Raw genomic sequence first — 17,285 nt, forward strand, 5'->3', positions numbered from 1 at the left:
GAGGAGGTGTGTGCTCTGCAAGCCAGAGAGAGCAGCTCTCCGCTGGGCTTTGCGCTCTCTCCATCCACTTGCTCTGTTGGGAAGAATTTTTTTTTTTTTTTTTTTTTTTACCCGACTGGACAAAGTTTTTATTATACCGGTGAAACTTCCGAGTTGTTTTGTACTTTGAAGAGCTTTAAGAATTCCTGCTGCTGCCTTTCCCGAGGGAAGCCATGCCCTACCACAGAGTCCTGTGTCTGGTCCTGCTAACGTTGTGTGGCATCCTGGTCCCTGCTGTGCTGGCAGGTAAGGAGCTCTGTCTGCATTTAACGCCCAAAAGTGCGGGAGATCTTTTACTAACCTGCCTCTCTATCTCCTCTCCTTGCATACTTTCTCTTCTAAAAACATCCGTAAGTACTTATTGAATTATAATTCAGTAACGGAAACTAGATTTGGCATTAGTGGCTGGTGGTGAGTAAAGCTATATTCTCCATCCTCAGACCATGTTGCTGTTGAGGAAAATGGAGAAAATCCTGTAACTTTTTTGAAGCTGAGCAGCAGTAGCAGCTCCAAGCATTAGCAGCAGTGGATCGGCAGGCAGGTCAGTCAGCAGCGGACGGAGAGCTCTCAACAGTTGGTGGGACAGGTTTTCTGACTGCTTTTAATGGCAGGAAAAGTTACAATCTTTAAACATTTTTCTTTGGCTAAAGAATTTGTGCCCATTTCTGGTTCCTTCTGTGCCTTCTGCTACAGCAGAGCCCTTCGCAGCCGCTGTAAATAGCGATGTGAATGTGTTGATGAAACACTTGGCTTGGTCAGAGGCAGAAAGGTATATCTGAACTGAGTTTTCTGGAGCTGGGTGCAGTGAGGGGTGGCAGTGCTGGGAAGGTATGTGGCTCTGGCTCCAGTGAGGTGATGGGGATGGTTAATGAGAGATGCTTATTCTGTGAGGTGTGATGTTTTAAGGAGGCAGCTGGTAATTTCAGCTTTATCTGCTCACACTTTTCACAGAATTGAGGGGAACCAAAGGCACAACCAGCTTCAAAGGCTGATCTGAGGGGGTTTCACAGTGAGGGAAAAACAGCTCTCTGACCATCTCCATAGATGGGCTGTGGGCATACAGACAGCAGCTCCTTGGGGAGCTGCCTTCCCTCGAAGCCTCTTTCCTGAGCGCAGGTGAGGCCGAAGCAATGGATGGCTCAGGCCAAAATAACAGGCAAGAGCGCAGCACTTGTTTTCCTGAATTCTCATCCTGCCTTGCAAGACTTGGAGCAAGGCTGGATTGCAGGTCCCTTGCAGTTTGTTCTGAGCATCTTGCCTTGCAGGGAGATCCTGGCCAGACCTCTAACAGATGAAATTATTTATTTTTAAAGGAGCTTTCATACAGGTAGGGAAATTACCTAGCTGGAATGTGTGCGGGTCCAAGAGCAGAATTACTGTAGTTGGTATTTCCCCCACAGATCCTTCCCTTGCAGGACACCTTCTTACTGGGAAACCTTTAGAGTAACTAAGAAATGAGCACTCAAAAGTGGGTGTTTTCTTTCTCAAACCCTGAGCTTTGATTTTTCCATAGTGGAACATTAATTGCTTAAGCACAGTTTCAGTTCATAGTTTGTTCATGTTCCCAAAGCAGTGGCAGTAGTCTTCCCCAATACCGGGTAAGTTTTATTCTTAACTGTTAACGGTACTTTGCAGAAATTTATTCATTTCCAGTGAAAATTTGATCTGCTTCCTCTCTGAGCTAGGGTTTCCTTTACACTATCTTAAGTTTCCAATACTCGGTGCATATTTGCTGTGTCTCCTGCCTTGCCAGCTTTCCTGTGTACTTGCTCTCGGCTCAGCATGCTGCTATGGCTTGTACCAAACTGTCGCTGCCTCCCGGTGTCACTTCGCTCCCGTGAAACACCCCAGGTTCACTTGATTCTTTTACTGGATGAGTCTCACTTGCACAGTGAGGCCAGTAGCTCTGGAAGAGCTCTGTACATGCAACATTATGATCCTGGGGCGTAGGAGAGACCCCACGTTTTCTCTGTCACATTTTAGAGCCTCGAGGCCCTCTTAAATTTGTTCTTTTCTGCTGCCTCAGAACAGGACATAAGGAAACCAGCCTGTATGAGAAGCCATCCCAGGAGCAGAAGGACTTTCTGTTGCATCAGGAGTTGGAGGGGTACCTACCTCCCCTCAATACAGGGGCTTTTAGTGCACAGTGGAGTTTTTTTCTGCTTTTCTCCCCATTAGAAAAGGAAATTTCCTGCCTTGTGCAGATGAAGGAGGGAAGGGCACACAGACAACCCTCTGGTCTCCATGCATACACATGCAGCCCTGCCTTTCTGTAAACAAGTTTGTTTAACGTTCGTCAGCACCGAAACACTCCGTGCTGCTCCACACTTGAGCTGCCAGTGCTGGCCCGTCACAGGCTGCCCTTTGTGCTCACGGTGAAGGCCCCTTTTCATCCCTGCGCTGGCCCTGAGCCCGCTGCGGCTACCTGCGGCCGGACAGCCCGTTGCTGGCCTCAGAGTTCACCTCCCGTCTCAGCACCTCGTACTTTCCATGGCAAAGCCCTCCACAGGGAGCAGAGTCTGCCTTGGAGAGGATGACAGCTGGCACCGGCTGTGCAGACCCGAGGTCCAGAATGAGTTTTTCCTTCCTCGTTCGATTTAATTCTATCGCAGTGGTGACTCGGAGCTAAAACCCACCAAAACCCTTGGGTGAGTGCTCGGGAGTTCAGCAAGACATGAAAGATCTCTCTGCCAGCTGAGGTTCCCATCTGGGAGTAGCAGTCAAAGCACTTTTGGGGTGCTGCTGGGTCGTGCTTCTTGCCCAGCCAGTCTGGTTTCCTGGACAATGTCCGAGGGCTCTGTGACTGGAAAAAGTGTGAATTTCTCCTTCAAGTTTTTAACCCTCTTTGTCCCATGTCATCTAGGTGCATCAGGAAACAGAGCCAGTCCAAGGGCCTTCTGCAGTCCCAAATCCTCTACACTTCTTTCTCCAAACCCAAGTGGAACTTAGGAGGATTGTAAAGAATTGAATTTTTTTTTCCTATTAGCAAAGCCAGTTTCAATTCACTTAACGGAACCAGAGCTCCAAGGAAAGTGGAAGTGAGTAAAAAGCCTTGGCAAGGCCCTGGCTTCCAAATTGTGTGTATATTTTGTAGCTAAACTCTGATGTGGACTCATGAGTTCCTTTGTTTTGAGCTAATGTGGAAATACATTATACTGCCATAGCACGTCAGAATGCGTATAGGGGAAAAAAACCAGCAGAGCAGGAGGTAGTCTTTATTATGCCAGAGAAAAACATACAGGAGAAGACTTTGTCCAAGGACATCATTCCGTAGCAGATCCTGTGTCTTCATTTTCAACAACAGGAGAACAAAAGATTATTAGGGAGTTTTTCAAGTTCAAGTATTAGAATGTGAGAAGTAGTACTTTGTTTTTGTCAGGCAAATTTCTTAAAAAGATGCAGTTGTTCCAATGGATCCATCCAGACTTAGAGCAAGTCTTTGTAGACTGTTACTCAACCACGCTCAGCACCAGTGCTCCTGAGGAATTTACTGACATGAGCACCAGCTCCCAGCACTAAGGCTGGAGGTGGAGAGTGCTCCAGGAAGCAGCAGGTGACCGTAACCTTTCCCTCCTCCATGTAATGGATGTGGTACAAAGACACAAATCTGTAATTAGGAATAAAAACCATGAGGTTCTGAAAAAGGATGTTGGGTGCCACAAAGCTGGACCTGTAAACTGTTGTGACTGGAGAAACTCTGTGCCATGTGCAGGTTACAGCAGGTGCCCTTCCCTCTTTCCCAGGACCACTGAGCATCTGTGTCCTACTGAGCTCTCATTTCTGTCACTGTAAGTGTAAACCTGTCACCTGATGGAGGAGGAAAGTCTCATTGTCATCTCCTGTTGAAAGGCTGTGAGGATGTTGAGATGCTTGTACCAGGAAGAGTATTGGCCAGTGGTGAGTGATCTCTGGGCATGAAGATGTTTGGCCTCATGGGCCTGCTTTGAGGTCTTGCAGGCCACCTGTGGGGAGGTTCTGGTCGGCCCTTGTCTTGAAGGATCATTCAGATTTGATCGGCTTCCTCAAGAGCTATTGCTTGTGGAGACTTTTCCAGTCTTGTCTTTCAGCCGCTGAGTATCTGGGGCAGTGACTGCCACGTCACTGTGCTGGCCGCTCACCCACCTCCTTCTGATTGAACATAAAATCGTGCTTTTGTCAAGCTGCCTTTGATGTCATACGTTCTGGATCTTGCTGAAGTGCTGGTGGGTCCCTGCACCATTCAGAGAACTTCCAGTCTGTTTCTTTATAGTGTAGTAACTGGTATTTTCTTCCCTTTTTCTGACCTCACTTGTAACTAATCTGTGCTGGAGAGAGGGAGAATACGCAGTGTAGTATAGTCCTCGAGTCCTGCTTATGCACAGAGAAACTGAGCCCAGAAAGGAGAGGGACTTGAGGTGGTCACGTAAAACAGCAGCCTGAATCGGGTCCCATGCTGCAGTGTATCCAACAGGAGAGTGTCTCACTTGAGTACGGGCACACCTTAGCAACAGTGTGTGATTTTTGGCACCTGACACAAGCTCTGTCCTTCCCCTTCGCCTTTCTTGTGTTTACCAGAGGACTGAAATGGGAGTGTGGTGTTTGGTGGTGCTCCTTGCTGCTGGTGCTCACTGGGACTGTCAGGGCACTGCAGAGAGGAGCACTGGTGACTCCGGTTGTTGAAGAAACCAGCTGGATGTGTGCAGATAGTTGGATGGGTGTTTGGGCTTCTCACACAGGTGGATTTATGGAGGCACGTGGTTAGTTTAGGGAGGGAAAATCAAAGGCAAGTCTTTGAAGGAAAGTTGCTGGTTCTCCTGGGCTGCAGCAGTTGGCTCAGGAGGACCTGCCTGCTGGTGCCTTCCTCTGGGGATTCTGCTTGCATTTGGCTTTGCGTTCCCCTGCTCCCATGTGCCTGCTCTGACAGCACCGAGGTGCAGGGACTGAAGAGGAGACCCATCAGCAAGCCCTGGCTCTTGATGGTGTTGAGATGTAGGTATTTCACTTTATGTGTGTGCATGATTCTGCTGCTGCTTCTGAGCTGACAACTGCTAGGGAGGCACTAGACCCGACTGAAAGGAGTTGTGTTTCCCTTGGTGGAAGCACCGTTAAGGTAAAACCGCAAGAACTCAGGATAGAAAACTCGTGTTTAACACACTCTGCTCTTTCTGTGAGGGAGAACTGAGAGGGTGTTTTAATCAAGTGAGGGGAAATTAACAAAATACATATCCAGAAACCATCCAGGACTCTATCCAGGTCTTAAAAATCACTGAGATCATAAACAAATTAGACTGTTTCCTGTTAGTTATCAAAAATAAGCTCTGTGCCCTGCTTGAAGAGACCTGCAAGAAATTTGTCAGGAATTAGGTGCACTGAGGAGAGAAGAGGCTTTCTGGCATCTGTGGGTCTGGTTAGAAAATGAGCCTTTGTGCTGTGGTTGAAAGGAATAGCGCTCCCTCCTCATCCCTTTGAGAACAGAGAGCTGGGAAGACCCTGTTTGAGTACTGCAGAGCCTGGATGGTGCCTGTGGCTGTTACAGATCATCTGAGTTGACGCCTTTCCTCCCCTGGTCAGACACAAGGGGTACACCCAGCTCTTCTGCCTTTGGAGAGAAAAACATTCTTGGGAAATGCAACGACAACGTTCTCCCTGCTGGTGGGAATGACGGTGGTGTTGGTGCTGGCCCTGGGGCTGTTGACATAGTCAGGAAGATTGTAACTGGAGTGTTGCTCTTCTGTGTGGAGTTTCTCCACGTGCCAAAGCAGCCTGGAATGGGGCTTCAAAAGCGTGAGGTACATTTGGTCTGTGCCTAAACCAGCAGCTTCCTACTGGCACTGCTGCTGACTGAACAACCCCAGCTCTGCTCGCTTCCTTTCCCTGTTGTGTTAACTGCATTTACCCACTAAATTCTGTGCTTCATCCTGATCTGTCCCTGGTAGCTAAACCACAGGATTTGTGGAGGAGAGGTCTGCTGGAGATGGAGCTTCTGGATGGGATGCATGTCTCCAGCTTTGCTGGCTGGTTTTGCAGGATGGGTTGGGAAGGGCTCTGCAAGGGGCTCGGGTTTTTCTGGCAAGCCCTCATGGAGCACAAACCTCTTGTGTGCTCATACGGGGGACCTGAGATCCACCTCTGCAGTGACTACAAATGTACTGTGCGTGTGGGAACATGGGATTCGCTGCTGCTCCAGCTTCTCCCCGTGTAGGTCAGCCAGATTATGCTGGTGTTAGTGCCTGGGTTAACTGGCACAGGCCTCAGACTCAGGGTTATTTACCTCCTTGCTTGTTGGGCCATAGTTAAACCTGACACATGTCTTGCTGAAAACCCTGTAGCTTTTGTGGCTGCAGAAAGGACTTTCCAGAACTAGTCTGGAACCTTGGTGTGTTCCCAGGTCTGCAGGCAGCCTTGCACAGCTCCAGGGATAATGGGAGCTGCTCTTTGATGTGAGCCCTGCGGTAAGCCCTAGCACAAACCATGTAGGCAGCAAAGGTGAGTGTTTCAGTCTGGGCTGTTCTGTTCCTTTGGGTACAGGCCTCCTATGGGAGAGCACAGTGCGGTGGAGCCCGTTAGCACCGATTCTTCAGCTCGCTCTCCTCCCACCAAGCACCGGCTGCCTGCAGGAGGCAGGGAGGGCTCTGAGTACTCAAAGCTGGGGCTGGCACTGCTGAGATGTGCTGCTGCCACCTCTCTTGCTGGGTCACAGAGAGCTGCAATGGCACTGGGGTGAGTCTCCAAGCGCCCCTTGTACACCAAGAGACTGTGTGTCAGAGCCAGAGTGCCTGCGGATGCCTCTGTGCCTTGCCCTAGGGAGTCCAGGCTGGTTGCTCTGGCTCCTCTGCTGCCCTTTTTCCCATCCCAGGCAACCATCATGTCGCTGGATGCTGTTGGGTTTGGGGTTTTTTTGCCCCCCCCTTTTTTTGTTTTCTCTATCCCAGTGCGACATTCCCAGCGGTTTCGGCAGGGACCTGAGGAATGTCTCCAGCTCCTGTTGGGGCTCAGCTGAACAAGCCGCGCATTGACAGGGAGCGCTCGGTGCAGCCACACGCAGACAGAGAGGGCTCTCTGGTTTGGTCCCTGATCCCACAGCAGGAAGAAATAACATCAAACGGAGCCTGGCCCTGCTTTCATCTCCCCAGCACGGCATGGAGATGGGGCATGAGGAGGTCGAGGCTCTGGGGCTTCAAACTGGGGGGAGCCGTGTCCTGTGCAGTGCCGGTGCGTCCAGCAGCCTACACCACGTAGGCTGGTGGTGCAGGACAGAAAGGCCCTGGGGTGTCCTGAATTTGGCCAGCGCAGGTGGCCGGTTGGCCTCTGCCTGCTGCAGGAATGTGACAGCCCCTCCCAGCCTGGTCCCATGGGCAAAGTGTCTGTGCCTGTTCACGTAGGGCCTGTTTGTGCATGAGCCAAGGTGGCATGGTTGTGGGGAGCTACCCGTTGTCCCGTGTGTGCTGTGCATACACTGGGTTGCCACAAAAGCCTGCAGCAGCATGGTTTTACAGCTGGGCATGGGCATTGCCTTCAGCTGGCACCAGGTGCCGGTGCCCTTTTGGAGGAGGGCTCTGCCCCTTGGTGTTTCTCAGCCCTCGGATCACCCTCCATCCACCCCAGGGCTCTTGGAAGGCAGCTGGAGCCTGTGGCTGTTACCTGGCCAGTGCCACCCATGCCCAGAAATGACCATGGCTGCTTGTCTCCCAGCAGAGTACCCGCAGGGCCCAGTCCCCACCCTCTGGAACGAGCCGCCTGAGCTGCCCTCTGGAGCCGGCCCCTTCGATGCGGCCACCACCACAGCCCAGCCATCAGATGCCACTGCCTTTCCCCCGTACACCTCCGAGCTGGAGCCCGAGGACACCACCCACCTGCACCGGCTGGATGCCGGGGATGGTACGTGGCTGCACCATGGGCACGGGACTGTGGATTTGCTCTGTAAGTCACCTCCCAGGAGGCGTTTGAGGTGCCCTATCCCCAGCCGTGTTGCTGGAGTGGGAGAGAGCACCTGTATTGTCTGCTCAGGGCGACTTCCCTGCCAACAAGCCTCTGCTGCAAGGTGCTCACCAACCCCAGAGCAGCTGCCAAGGCCTTTCCTTCTGCCCTGGGTCTGACTTGTCACAGCAGGTACCTGCAAAAAGGAGCCCCATGCACCTGCGGAGCTCTACAGCCAGGAACGTGCCTAAAGCTTGTCAAACAGGGAATGTGAGCACCTTCCCTGGCTCCTGAACTATGGCAAACACCTGTTGTGATGTGGTTCTGCAACAAGCAAAGCGAATCTTTGAGTGGGTGTTCACAGGAAAGCTGAGCACCAAAGACCTGCTTTGTGGCAGCTGTCCCTGTCACCAGAAGGTGTCTAAGGGGCCAGTGGCTGGTTCCAACACTCTGCCCAAGGGCTTGGTGCTGCTGGGGCACAGGACCACATGTGGGGACATGGGAACAGGGCCACCATGGCCATGACCATGCCCCTTCCAGGGCAGAGGTGTGGCTGCAGATGTGCTGGGTGTGCGTGATGCCCACAGACCTTCCCGTCTGGGACCCACTGGCTCTGCTGACCTCACACCACCTTGTTCTCTGTCTCTGCAGGCTCACTGGGGCCTGGAGCTATCGGTGCCATTGTCATCGCCTCTCTCCTGGGTACGTCTGTGCTTGTGGCCTTGGTCGTCATCACACTGAGAAAGTTCTCTGCCTCCTGAACTCAATAAAAGATTTTTCTGTAACACAACCAGCCCGTCTCCTGCCCTCAACTGCTCCTACTCCCTATCTGTCTGAGGCTTCTTGCAGAGAAATGTAGCCATGAATGCAGCAAAGGGCACTCTGGGCTCTGTGCCAGGCAGCAAAGCTGCAGCCTGCAGTGCTCCTTGCTCTTAACATGCAGATCTCCTGGGTGCAGAGACCTGACAGGCTTGGCCGCAGCAGCCGGTGTCACCCCCACAGGCAGGAGGGACCTGCAGCAGTGAGTGGCTTTGAGCTGGCAGTAGCTCTCTTGGTGTCACCTGAGTGGTGGTCACGGTGTTGGGCATGACCTTGCACAGCTTTCCTTGGGAGGGGCTGTTCAGTTGGTATAAACCACCCCGGTACCCCCCTGGTCTCATCCTAGACCATGTTCATGTTCAGCCCCACTTCCACCCCCCGTGTTTAGGCCAGTTGCCCCCCACCAGTTGCACTGGAGGGGGCTGGGGAGGCAGCAAGTAGTTGGTGTGAGGGGAGGAAGAAGATGTACACGTGTTGCTTTGGCGCTGGCTTGTTCAGCTATATTTCATCACACGGAAAAACGAGACGACAAGAAGTTCCCCTCAGTTCGCTGAGGCAGCCCAGCAGGGGCCGGGGGGGCTCCAGCCCATGTTTTTGGGCCCCAGGCCTGGCCCTGGACAACACTTGAGACCACTGGAATGGAGGCGTGCAGGGCTGGGTCTGAGGAAATAACACTGGGTGCCACTTGGTGCCTGAAAACGACACAGCCGGTGCCTGGGGCTTGGAGTCCTAAAAAGTCACAACGGAGCAAGAGGGGCTGGGGCTAGTCCCAGGGCTTGGCGGTGGGTCGTGGGACAGCGCATGGCAGCCCAGGGCCCCTCTCATTGCAGCGAGGAACTGGTGTCCTGACCCTGGGGAGCCTGGGTCAGCCCCAGAGCTGTTTCTGATGGGCAAGGGAGCATTTCTGTGCTGTGAGAAACATCCCAGGTGGGTGTGTGGGGCTGTACTGGGCTGGCTGCTGGGCTGTGAAGCTGGAGGATCTGGGATGTGCCAGTTTCTCAGGTTATTTTAAGGACTTCTTAGAGCTGGAGATCATCTGGATTTTGCATTAGAGAATTTGTGGCTGCTGCAAGGTGTACCCCGAGCTGGAGATTTGGTTGTATTCAGCTGCCTGTAGGGCGACCTGACTTGGGCTCATTTCACAGGGACACGCCACTGCTCTAGACTGGAGGCTGCGGTCCATTCCTCGCTGCAGCTCTGGACTGGGTGCTGGCAGGGGGCCAGGGCAAGTGCAGCTCTTGTCATATGATGGTAGTAAGCTGGGCCTGAGAGGGGAACCCCTTTGCTGCTGTTTGGTCCTGAGGGCTGGCTGCAGCCCCCCAAGGGCAGGGCTGACTCAGGGTGGCAGTGCCCAGCCAGCCAGCCCTGGGGACAGCCCTGACCCTCAGCTGGCTCCTGTCTCACACCCCATGTAGCCCATAGACCAGCTCCAGAGCCAGCGTCTCCCTGGTGTCCTGTGTCCTCCTCTTGCTGCCACCAGCATGGCTATGCTCCTCTGCTCTGTGCGTGGCTCTGTGGGCAGGTGGCTGCTCTTCATCCCCTTGTCAAGCACAACCGTGGCAGCACAGGCCACAGTGCCTGGAAGACTCTCCTTTGCAGTGTTACAGAAAGATGCCAATTCATCCATGTCCCTGATGGATGCTGGCTACAGATTGGGAACAGCCTGTGGCCAAGGCCATGTGTGGGGCTGTTCAGAGCGAGGCTGCTGAACAACAGGCGGCTGCTGAACAACAGGCGGGGTCTGTCCCCTGGCCCATCTCAGTGCTGCACCTTGGGCTTCATGCGATGCTCAGTGCCGCAGCTGGAAGGAGTGATGATCCATCTCTGCTGGCGACGGAGGATTTTGTATATACACGGAGTTGAACCTGTACAGAGAGCTTGTGCGTGCAGCTGTGGGTGTGGGTTACAAGCATGCAGGACAGCAGCTCCTGGGGTAACATCCCTTGCCTGCTGCGTGGCAGCCCGGGTCTGCTGGTGCCACCGTGGTATGTGGTGTAGAGCAGGGAGGTGCTGGCACAGGGGCAGCAGAGACTGCGAGTGCTGGATCAACCAGGAAAGGCCGTGGTACCGGGTTTCTTCTGCAGAGGGATGCCAGTTGAGGAAGAGGATGACCGACAGGCAGAGCCCAGGTGTGGACTAGCTGATCTTGGAAGATCCCTTCCAACCCAAACTGTTCTATGATTCCACGTGCTTTGAGTCCACCAGGCAGGTAGAGACACGGGTCAGGGCTGGCAAGGTGGGGCTGCTGGTGGAGTGGGGCTGGGTACAGAGCATTTCAGAGCATTTGGAAGCAGGTTGAGGGTCTCTCCATGGGAATGGGCCCAGTGACTTTGCAGCAGGTGGAGTTTGCAGGGCTCATCCCAGCCTGGTGCCAACTGGCTGTGTGAGAGGTGGCGAGATGGTTCCTTTGCTTCGCTTCCTGGCCCTGTAAGATGCAGCTTTAGGAAGGCCCCAAACTCAAAAGGTGGCAATGAGCTGTAAGTGCTCAAACTGGGTGATGTTCATTGCTGAGTTACATTTGTGGCCCTGTGCCTTTGCCAAGTGGCCTGATGAGCCCCAGCTCACACATGTGTGGGGAACAGGGCTCAGCTGGCCAGCACCCGGTGGCTCTCAGGCTGTGTCTGTTTGGCTTGTGCTGTTTGGGGCTTTACAATGTGCTTGGAAAAGGGTTATTTTAGCCTGTTTGAAGCACTGATCTCTAGGGAAGGATCAGCGTCACAGGAAGCTTAGTGGGAAGCCCAGGAGCTACAGTCTGTTTGTTCAGGGGTGCGTATGCCTGGTCTGGCACGGCAGGTCCTGCACTGTGTCCCACAGCACCGCCACCTCCTCCTCCCAGCTCAGCCTCCATCCTCAGCCCCTCTCCCAGAGGTGCTGCAGACGCCCGGGGATGCCAGCAGTCATTGACGGTTTCTGCTGCCCAGTTTCCTCCGCTGACTGTCGTCCGACTTGTGCACCCGGAAACACTCCTTCAGGTTCTGAGCTCGGATTTTGGGGTTCAGGATCTCCTCCCCCATAGAACTGGGGAACCAGCCCCTCTCCTGGTCATGAAGACGCTCCCCAAATATCCAGCCTGAGCAGAGACAGAAATAGGTGTAAGTGGGGGCAAGGATTGGCTCTTCCTTGCTCCTGCACTGGGACAGTTGCACTGGAATGAGCCTACAGAGCTGCCAGTGCTTTCTGGAAGCTGCTTAGAGGCCTGTGCTGGAGCAGACCAAGTTTGCAATTCAAGCCAAGGTGGCCCACTTGCCTGAGCAGCCCTGTCTTTGGACAAGTGGCTAAAGGGATGACAGCAAAAAGCAGGTGTTGCTGCCCCTGACGTAGCAGAGACCTAATGTGATGGAGTTCCCCATCTACGTGTGCACCCCAGAGACCAGGACCAGGTGGCTGCGAGGCATCATCAAGGTAAGAACAGCTCTGGATACATCCTGGGTGGCTGCGGCAGCCCTGCCACGGCCCACAGCCGGTGCCAGGGTGGCTGTGCCAGCATTGTCTCAGCTCAGGGCAGCCGCGGTTTGCTGAGGTTTGGGAGGAGGCAGTAGTGCTCTCAGCTGAGATGCCAAGGCCAGGGTCTCTCCCTGGCTGGAGGGGACCCCTCCTGTCTGTTTGGCAGCCACCTGCCTGAAGTGTTGCCCACCTTTCCACAGGGATGCCCCAACCTCAACCTGTCCCCTGTACCGTCATCTGTCTTGTCCAGGATGTTGAGGACGTCAGCCAGTTCCAAGGACAGCTCGTCTGGCTGCTGGGCCACATATGGGTGGACGCACTGGATCTGCGGGCAGTCTGCCAGGGAACAGGGCGAGAGTGAGGACAGAACAGCTCCGGCGAGTGCAGCACCGTGAGCTCTGTGAATGGTCCCTCTGGTCTGGTATGAAACCTTGCAGAGGCCAAAGGGTGTCCCAGCCGTGGGGACCAGGAGGGATCACCGCAGTGCCACCTGTGAGCAGCTGGGGTGGGAGGGAGGGTGCTGGTGCAGCCCAGGCTGGTGGGGAGCAAGGTCTGGGCCAGGCCCACACACAAGTGGGTGTCAACAGTGGAAATGCGAGGGGAGCCCAGGGAAGAGGGTTCAACTTCAGCAGAGGTTCCAGGCCTCGGGCAGTCTGAGATTAGGGCAGAAGAAGGTGCCTGGGGGTAGGGGTGAGGAGCTCCTGGCTGCCCTGCTGTGTGTCTTACCAACAAGTCTGGATGTAAACGACACAAACTTGGTTCTCCGGTTCGGGGCAAGCGAAATCATCCAGCGCTTCATTTCGCTCCTGTATAGGGGAGACAAACCAAAGGATGAGCATTAGACAGTCGTAGGGACCCCATTTCTCCTGCACAGCCAGCCCTGGGCTCCTTCCCCACCTGTCTCTGCTGAGCCCCCTCTCACACACTGGTTGCAATGTCACATGTGCCACAGAGCCCTGGGCCCCACAAGCAGCAGGCTGCCCCTTTGGGGGCCAGCAGTAGGATAGGGGCCTGCCATCCTCTGGGCTCTGACCAGCAAAGGCAGGTCCTGGCTGGGCTGGGTCAGTAGGAGCAGTTTTTCCTGGAGAAAAGCCATTATAGGAACCATTTATTCCCGCAGTGGCTGTGCAGGGATGTTTAAAGGGCAGAGCTGATTAATTCACTTGCAGACGCATGTGAGGGTTCTGCTTGCTTGGCAGTGGATGAGACAAGAGACCATGTGAGCGTGTTGGCAGATCCTGCAAAACCTGGCCCCGCAGCAGGAGGGGGAAGATTTCAGAGGTGCTGGAGAAGCCCTGGGCTTGGAGCTCCCTTGAGGTTTCCTTCAGACCCACTTGGAAATGGGACGGTTCACCTTCAGGCTGCGGCTCCTGCCTGGAGGAGCAGCTGTGCTCCTGGCCTCGAGGGAGCCAGAACTCTCTGCTTCCTCTGATTATAGTTTTAAAGCCTGAACCTGATATCCATCTGAAGCCCCCGCAGTGTCTTCTGGGAGAGAGGCCTAAAAGGGAGATGTGAAGGACAAGGGCGGACAGGCTGATCTGCAGGGCTGGGAATACCTTGTGCTCTGGGGCTGAAATGCGATGCCAAGGGCCAGTGAAGACACCTGCAGCTGCAGGTTGAGCACAGCCCCTCACACCATGAAGAGATGCAGGATGAGGTCCTGTGTGCTGAGGGGTTGGCACAGAGAGATCAAACTAGGGATGTGGCCGTGCTTGCAGGGCTCTTGAGATCCTGCCTGCAGCCCCCAACTCCTCTCAGCCTGCAAGGGGCCCATCTGAGCTCCGGTCCTGCCCCTGTGACCAGCTGTGTCCAGATGTGCAACCAGTTCTTGGCAGAGCCCACCCAGGGCATCTGCTGCAAGCTGCCACCGAGCAGGTCATTGCTGCCATATGGGTTCAGAGCTGGGAAATGCTGCAAGAGCTGTGCAACAGATGCACCAGTCCTTTTGCCACCTGCTTATCTCTTCCAAATATTCAGTTTTCCGGTTTCTGCCTGGTACTGCCCTGATCATCCCCGCAGCTCTGGAGCAGCAGCCTTCAGCAGTTGCTACATCATGTTTCAGTGCACAAGACCTGTTGGCAAGCTGGCCATCTTCACAGGACGCAGGAGCACAGAACTGCAGTTGCCTCCCCAGAGCTGAGGCAAACCCTGGCCTGGTTTATTGTTCTCCGCACAGCTCAGTCTCACAGACGTCAAATGTGCGTTTGCCCTGCATAATGTGACTGACATCTCTATTTTGAGTCTGGCAAAGCTGCAGTCATGTGCTGAGGAGAAGGTGCAGTCTCTCACTGTGCTGGGAGCTTGTGTTCCTGATGCTGGTGGGAGGGGGGTCAGGGTGCAGCCCCTGGGCTGCAGCAGGACATGGTCCCAGCTGGGGCTGGGGTTTGCTAAGGGATATCCCTGTCAAATCCTGACCTGTTGACAGCAAAGTAACATCGAGCTGGGGGTGCACATCATCTCTAGTAGCTGTTCAGCTGGTGGTGCACATACACCTATAATAGCACAGATGTGGTGCCTGGAAAACGTGGGCGTGGTAAGGTTTGGGTCAATGAGAAAGCCATGCCCTGACCTCCAAACAGTCAGGTCTGTGTTAGTGCAGCTGAATCATTCGCCCAGACTGAGCCTGTTGGAGCCTGAAGTGAAAAATCAGTGAGCCAAAAAAACCTGTAACCAGGGAGACAAGGAGGCCCTGGGCAGCGTGAGATGGGCACCGGCTGGGGAAGGCACTGGGGAAGCGGCTGCTTCTCCCACCTTTGCCTACGAGCAGGAGCCACTTTGCCTCACAGGGCTGGTTTGACACGGCCCTGATCTCTGAGTGATCCAGCACACAGCACCAGCCAGTTCTGTGCTGTGAGTGCAGCAGAACTATATACTGTAAAATATTTATTTCAATTGTTGACATCATCAATTAATTTGATAAATGACAATAATGTAGATTTTACAGCCATATTGTAGGGTGATAAACATTCTGTATATGTGATGAATAGGCATATAACTATAGCCACTCTTCACTTAAGAGTATAGTGTTCACTCCTCCTGATTCAGGTCTACAGTCTTGTTTTGCTTCTGTTTGGTTTTATAACATTTAGAAAAGCTAAAGAGATTGTGCAAAAGCATGTTGGCTTGGCTTAGTCATGCACTGAGAGGCGGTGACAAAATTATTTTCTCTCTTCATATACCAGCCCTGTAGTTAAACTAATTAACTTCAGCAGAGTGTGTGATGAAGTGGGAGCATGGGATTCTCTGATTTGGGTAAACATCTGCTAAGAAAGCATCAAGAAGTGTTCTGAATCCTCCTTGCCTTCAGCTAGGGGTGCTTTTTACTTTCTTTTGGTGCTTTTACTTTCTGAAGATGCTGCAGGCTGTAAATCAGTTTGGTTCCTGTGCCAGGGCTGATTTCTGACCTCTCTGTCCCAAGATGCAAAGTCCCCATCCACCCTCCACCCTGGATGCTGCAAAAACACCGCATGGGAGAGAAATCTGCCAAGTTCACCAGTGCCTTCGGGAGAGGACAAAGGCGGCCTCAGCACAGCAACGCTGGGCAGGGAGGTTTGTAGGGCCAGCCCATCTGCAGCAGCGGGATCTCTGCCTGACCCTGGTGAGCCCAGAGAGCAGGTCCCCGTGCAGGCAGGGAGCAGTGCTGAGTGCTGGGGCTGACTGGTACTCACTGGGACGATGCCTTCAGCATGTAGCTGGCCTCCCGGTCATCTGCATTCTCCAGCAGCCTCAAGATGAAGACGTTGGCCAAGCTCTGCCCCTGATCTTCTAACTCCTCTACACGAAGAAGCCCCCGGGGAGCGGAGTCAAACACTTGGTACTTGTCCCTGGAAGAGGTTAGAGAGGAAGGAGATCAGGAAAAACTGCAGTTATTCCAGGAGACTTTGGCTTCAGCCACCCAGAACTGTACTGAGGACACAGAGCAGGAACCGCTGCATGGCAGGAGGGAGAAAGATGTTCTACTGTGGGAAGGGATGAGCGGGTGGCCATGAAAACCCACTGCAAAGCAAGAAGTGTTCTCCTTGTTCTGCCTCAGGCATTCTACATGGCCTAGAACAAGTTGCTCGCTCTTCCTGAGCTGCCCATGTACAAAAAACGGATGTTTCTCCCTCAAAGGGGGCTGTGAGGCTTAATTCATTTCTATTTGTAAAATGCCTCTGTGTTTTCTGGATACAACCTGCCGCAGAAGCAAAATATTTCCAGGCGTACAGACACTGTGGCGACACGTTTATTAGGAACGTTGGACTGGTGAGATGCTCCCTACCGGTGAGCCTAGTTAGCGCTACAAAGAACACGCTGTTCTCTGGGACCCGTCTGTGCTGCTGTATTTCACTAGTGTCTACTTGCACAAGACTGAGCCCTAAGCACAATGACATTCTCCTTCTCCTGAGGCGGGTTACACCACGTCAGATACAGCTGCGAGCTTCAGGCCTAAATTTATACACCTCCCCGCTGCTCAGATTTTCTAGCCTGCTTTCTCAGAAGATTAACTGACTAAATCTGAGCTGTTCTTCAGGCAGCAATGAGTCAAAAATCACTTCTTGTCAGGAAGACAGGTCTCTGGGATCAACCCACCAGTTGCTGTAATTCACTGCTGCTCTGCAGAAACCGGTGGATGTGCATATCCTGCTGGGAGACCTGGCCTGGAATCTGCTCAAGTACTGTTTGCCATGAATTTTAGGCTGGAGAGCTGTGCCACCCATGAATGGTCAACTGCACTTGAAGGTGAGGTGGCTGCTGGGGGACAGGATGGGGACACAGCATCACAGCTTGGATGAGCCCAGGGGTGAAGAGGACTAACAAAGCACCTCACGTACTACCTGAATTTTGCACTCACCCAGGAATTTGCCGGCAAATTACCAGCAGATCATTGAAAAGGAACAAGTAGATTTCTCTGAAGAGTTTCTTGGTGCGAAGCGTTCGTGATGTCTTTGGACCGTTCATTTGCTGCAATTCCCCCTGCTTCAGCAGCCAGCGGGAGTGAGAGATGATGGGCACGGACTAGAAGTGAGGAAAAGATGGCAAAGATCAGCAAAACAGCAAAAATGTCATGGGCTTGTGTGGGCAAGATGCTGCAAGCACCAGGAGGT

At 53.4% G+C, this 17,285-nt stretch overlaps 2 protein-coding genes across 6 annotated transcripts in view; one reads left to right on the plus strand and one right to left on the minus strand.

Annotated features, from left to right (window-relative positions):
- On the plus strand, positions 1-8,717 carry SNORC (secondary ossification center associated regulator of chondrocyte maturation). 2 transcript variants are annotated; one of them, XM_065845138.2, is made up of 3 exons: positions 1-285; positions 7,711-7,896; positions 8,587-8,717. In XM_065845138.2, the coding sequence occupies exons 1-3, from the start codon at positions 213-215 to the stop codon at positions 8,694-8,696; spliced, it is 369 nt and encodes a 122-aa protein (XP_065701210.1). In that variant the 5' UTR covers positions 1-212; the 3' UTR covers positions 8,697-8,717. The 2 variants fall into 2 exon arrangements, with proteins under 2 accessions (XP_065701210.1, XP_071668501.1); XM_071812400.1 differs by having other exon boundaries at positions 3-285; positions 7,714-7,896.
- Positions 8,718-9,232: 515 nt separating this feature from the next.
- NGEF (neuronal guanine nucleotide exchange factor) overlaps positions 9,233-17,285 on the minus strand; it is a 50,710-nt gene continuing 42,657 nt past the window's right edge. For all 4 annotated transcript variants that reach the window (XM_065844834.2, XM_065844833.2, XM_065844837.2 and 1 more), the window contains 5 exons: positions 17,033-17,196; positions 15,867-16,022; positions 12,925-13,004; positions 12,430-12,534; positions 9,233-11,824 (listed from right to left, as the gene is read on the minus strand). In XM_065844834.2, the coding sequence (XP_065700906.1) occupies positions 11,652-11,824; positions 12,430-12,534; positions 12,925-13,004; positions 15,867-16,022; positions 17,033-17,196 (678 nt within the window). In that variant the 3' untranslated portion in view covers positions 9,233-11,651. The remainder of the gene's footprint in view (positions 11,825-12,429; positions 12,535-12,924; positions 13,005-15,866; positions 16,023-17,032; positions 17,197-17,285) is intronic.

The sequence above is a fragment of the Patagioenas fasciata genome, chromosome 9 (genome assembly GCF_037038585.1).
Source record: "Patagioenas fasciata isolate bPatFas1 chromosome 9, bPatFas1.hap1, whole genome shotgun sequence".
Classification (NCBI taxonomy): domain Eukaryota; kingdom Metazoa; phylum Chordata; class Aves; order Columbiformes; family Columbidae; genus Patagioenas; species Patagioenas fasciata.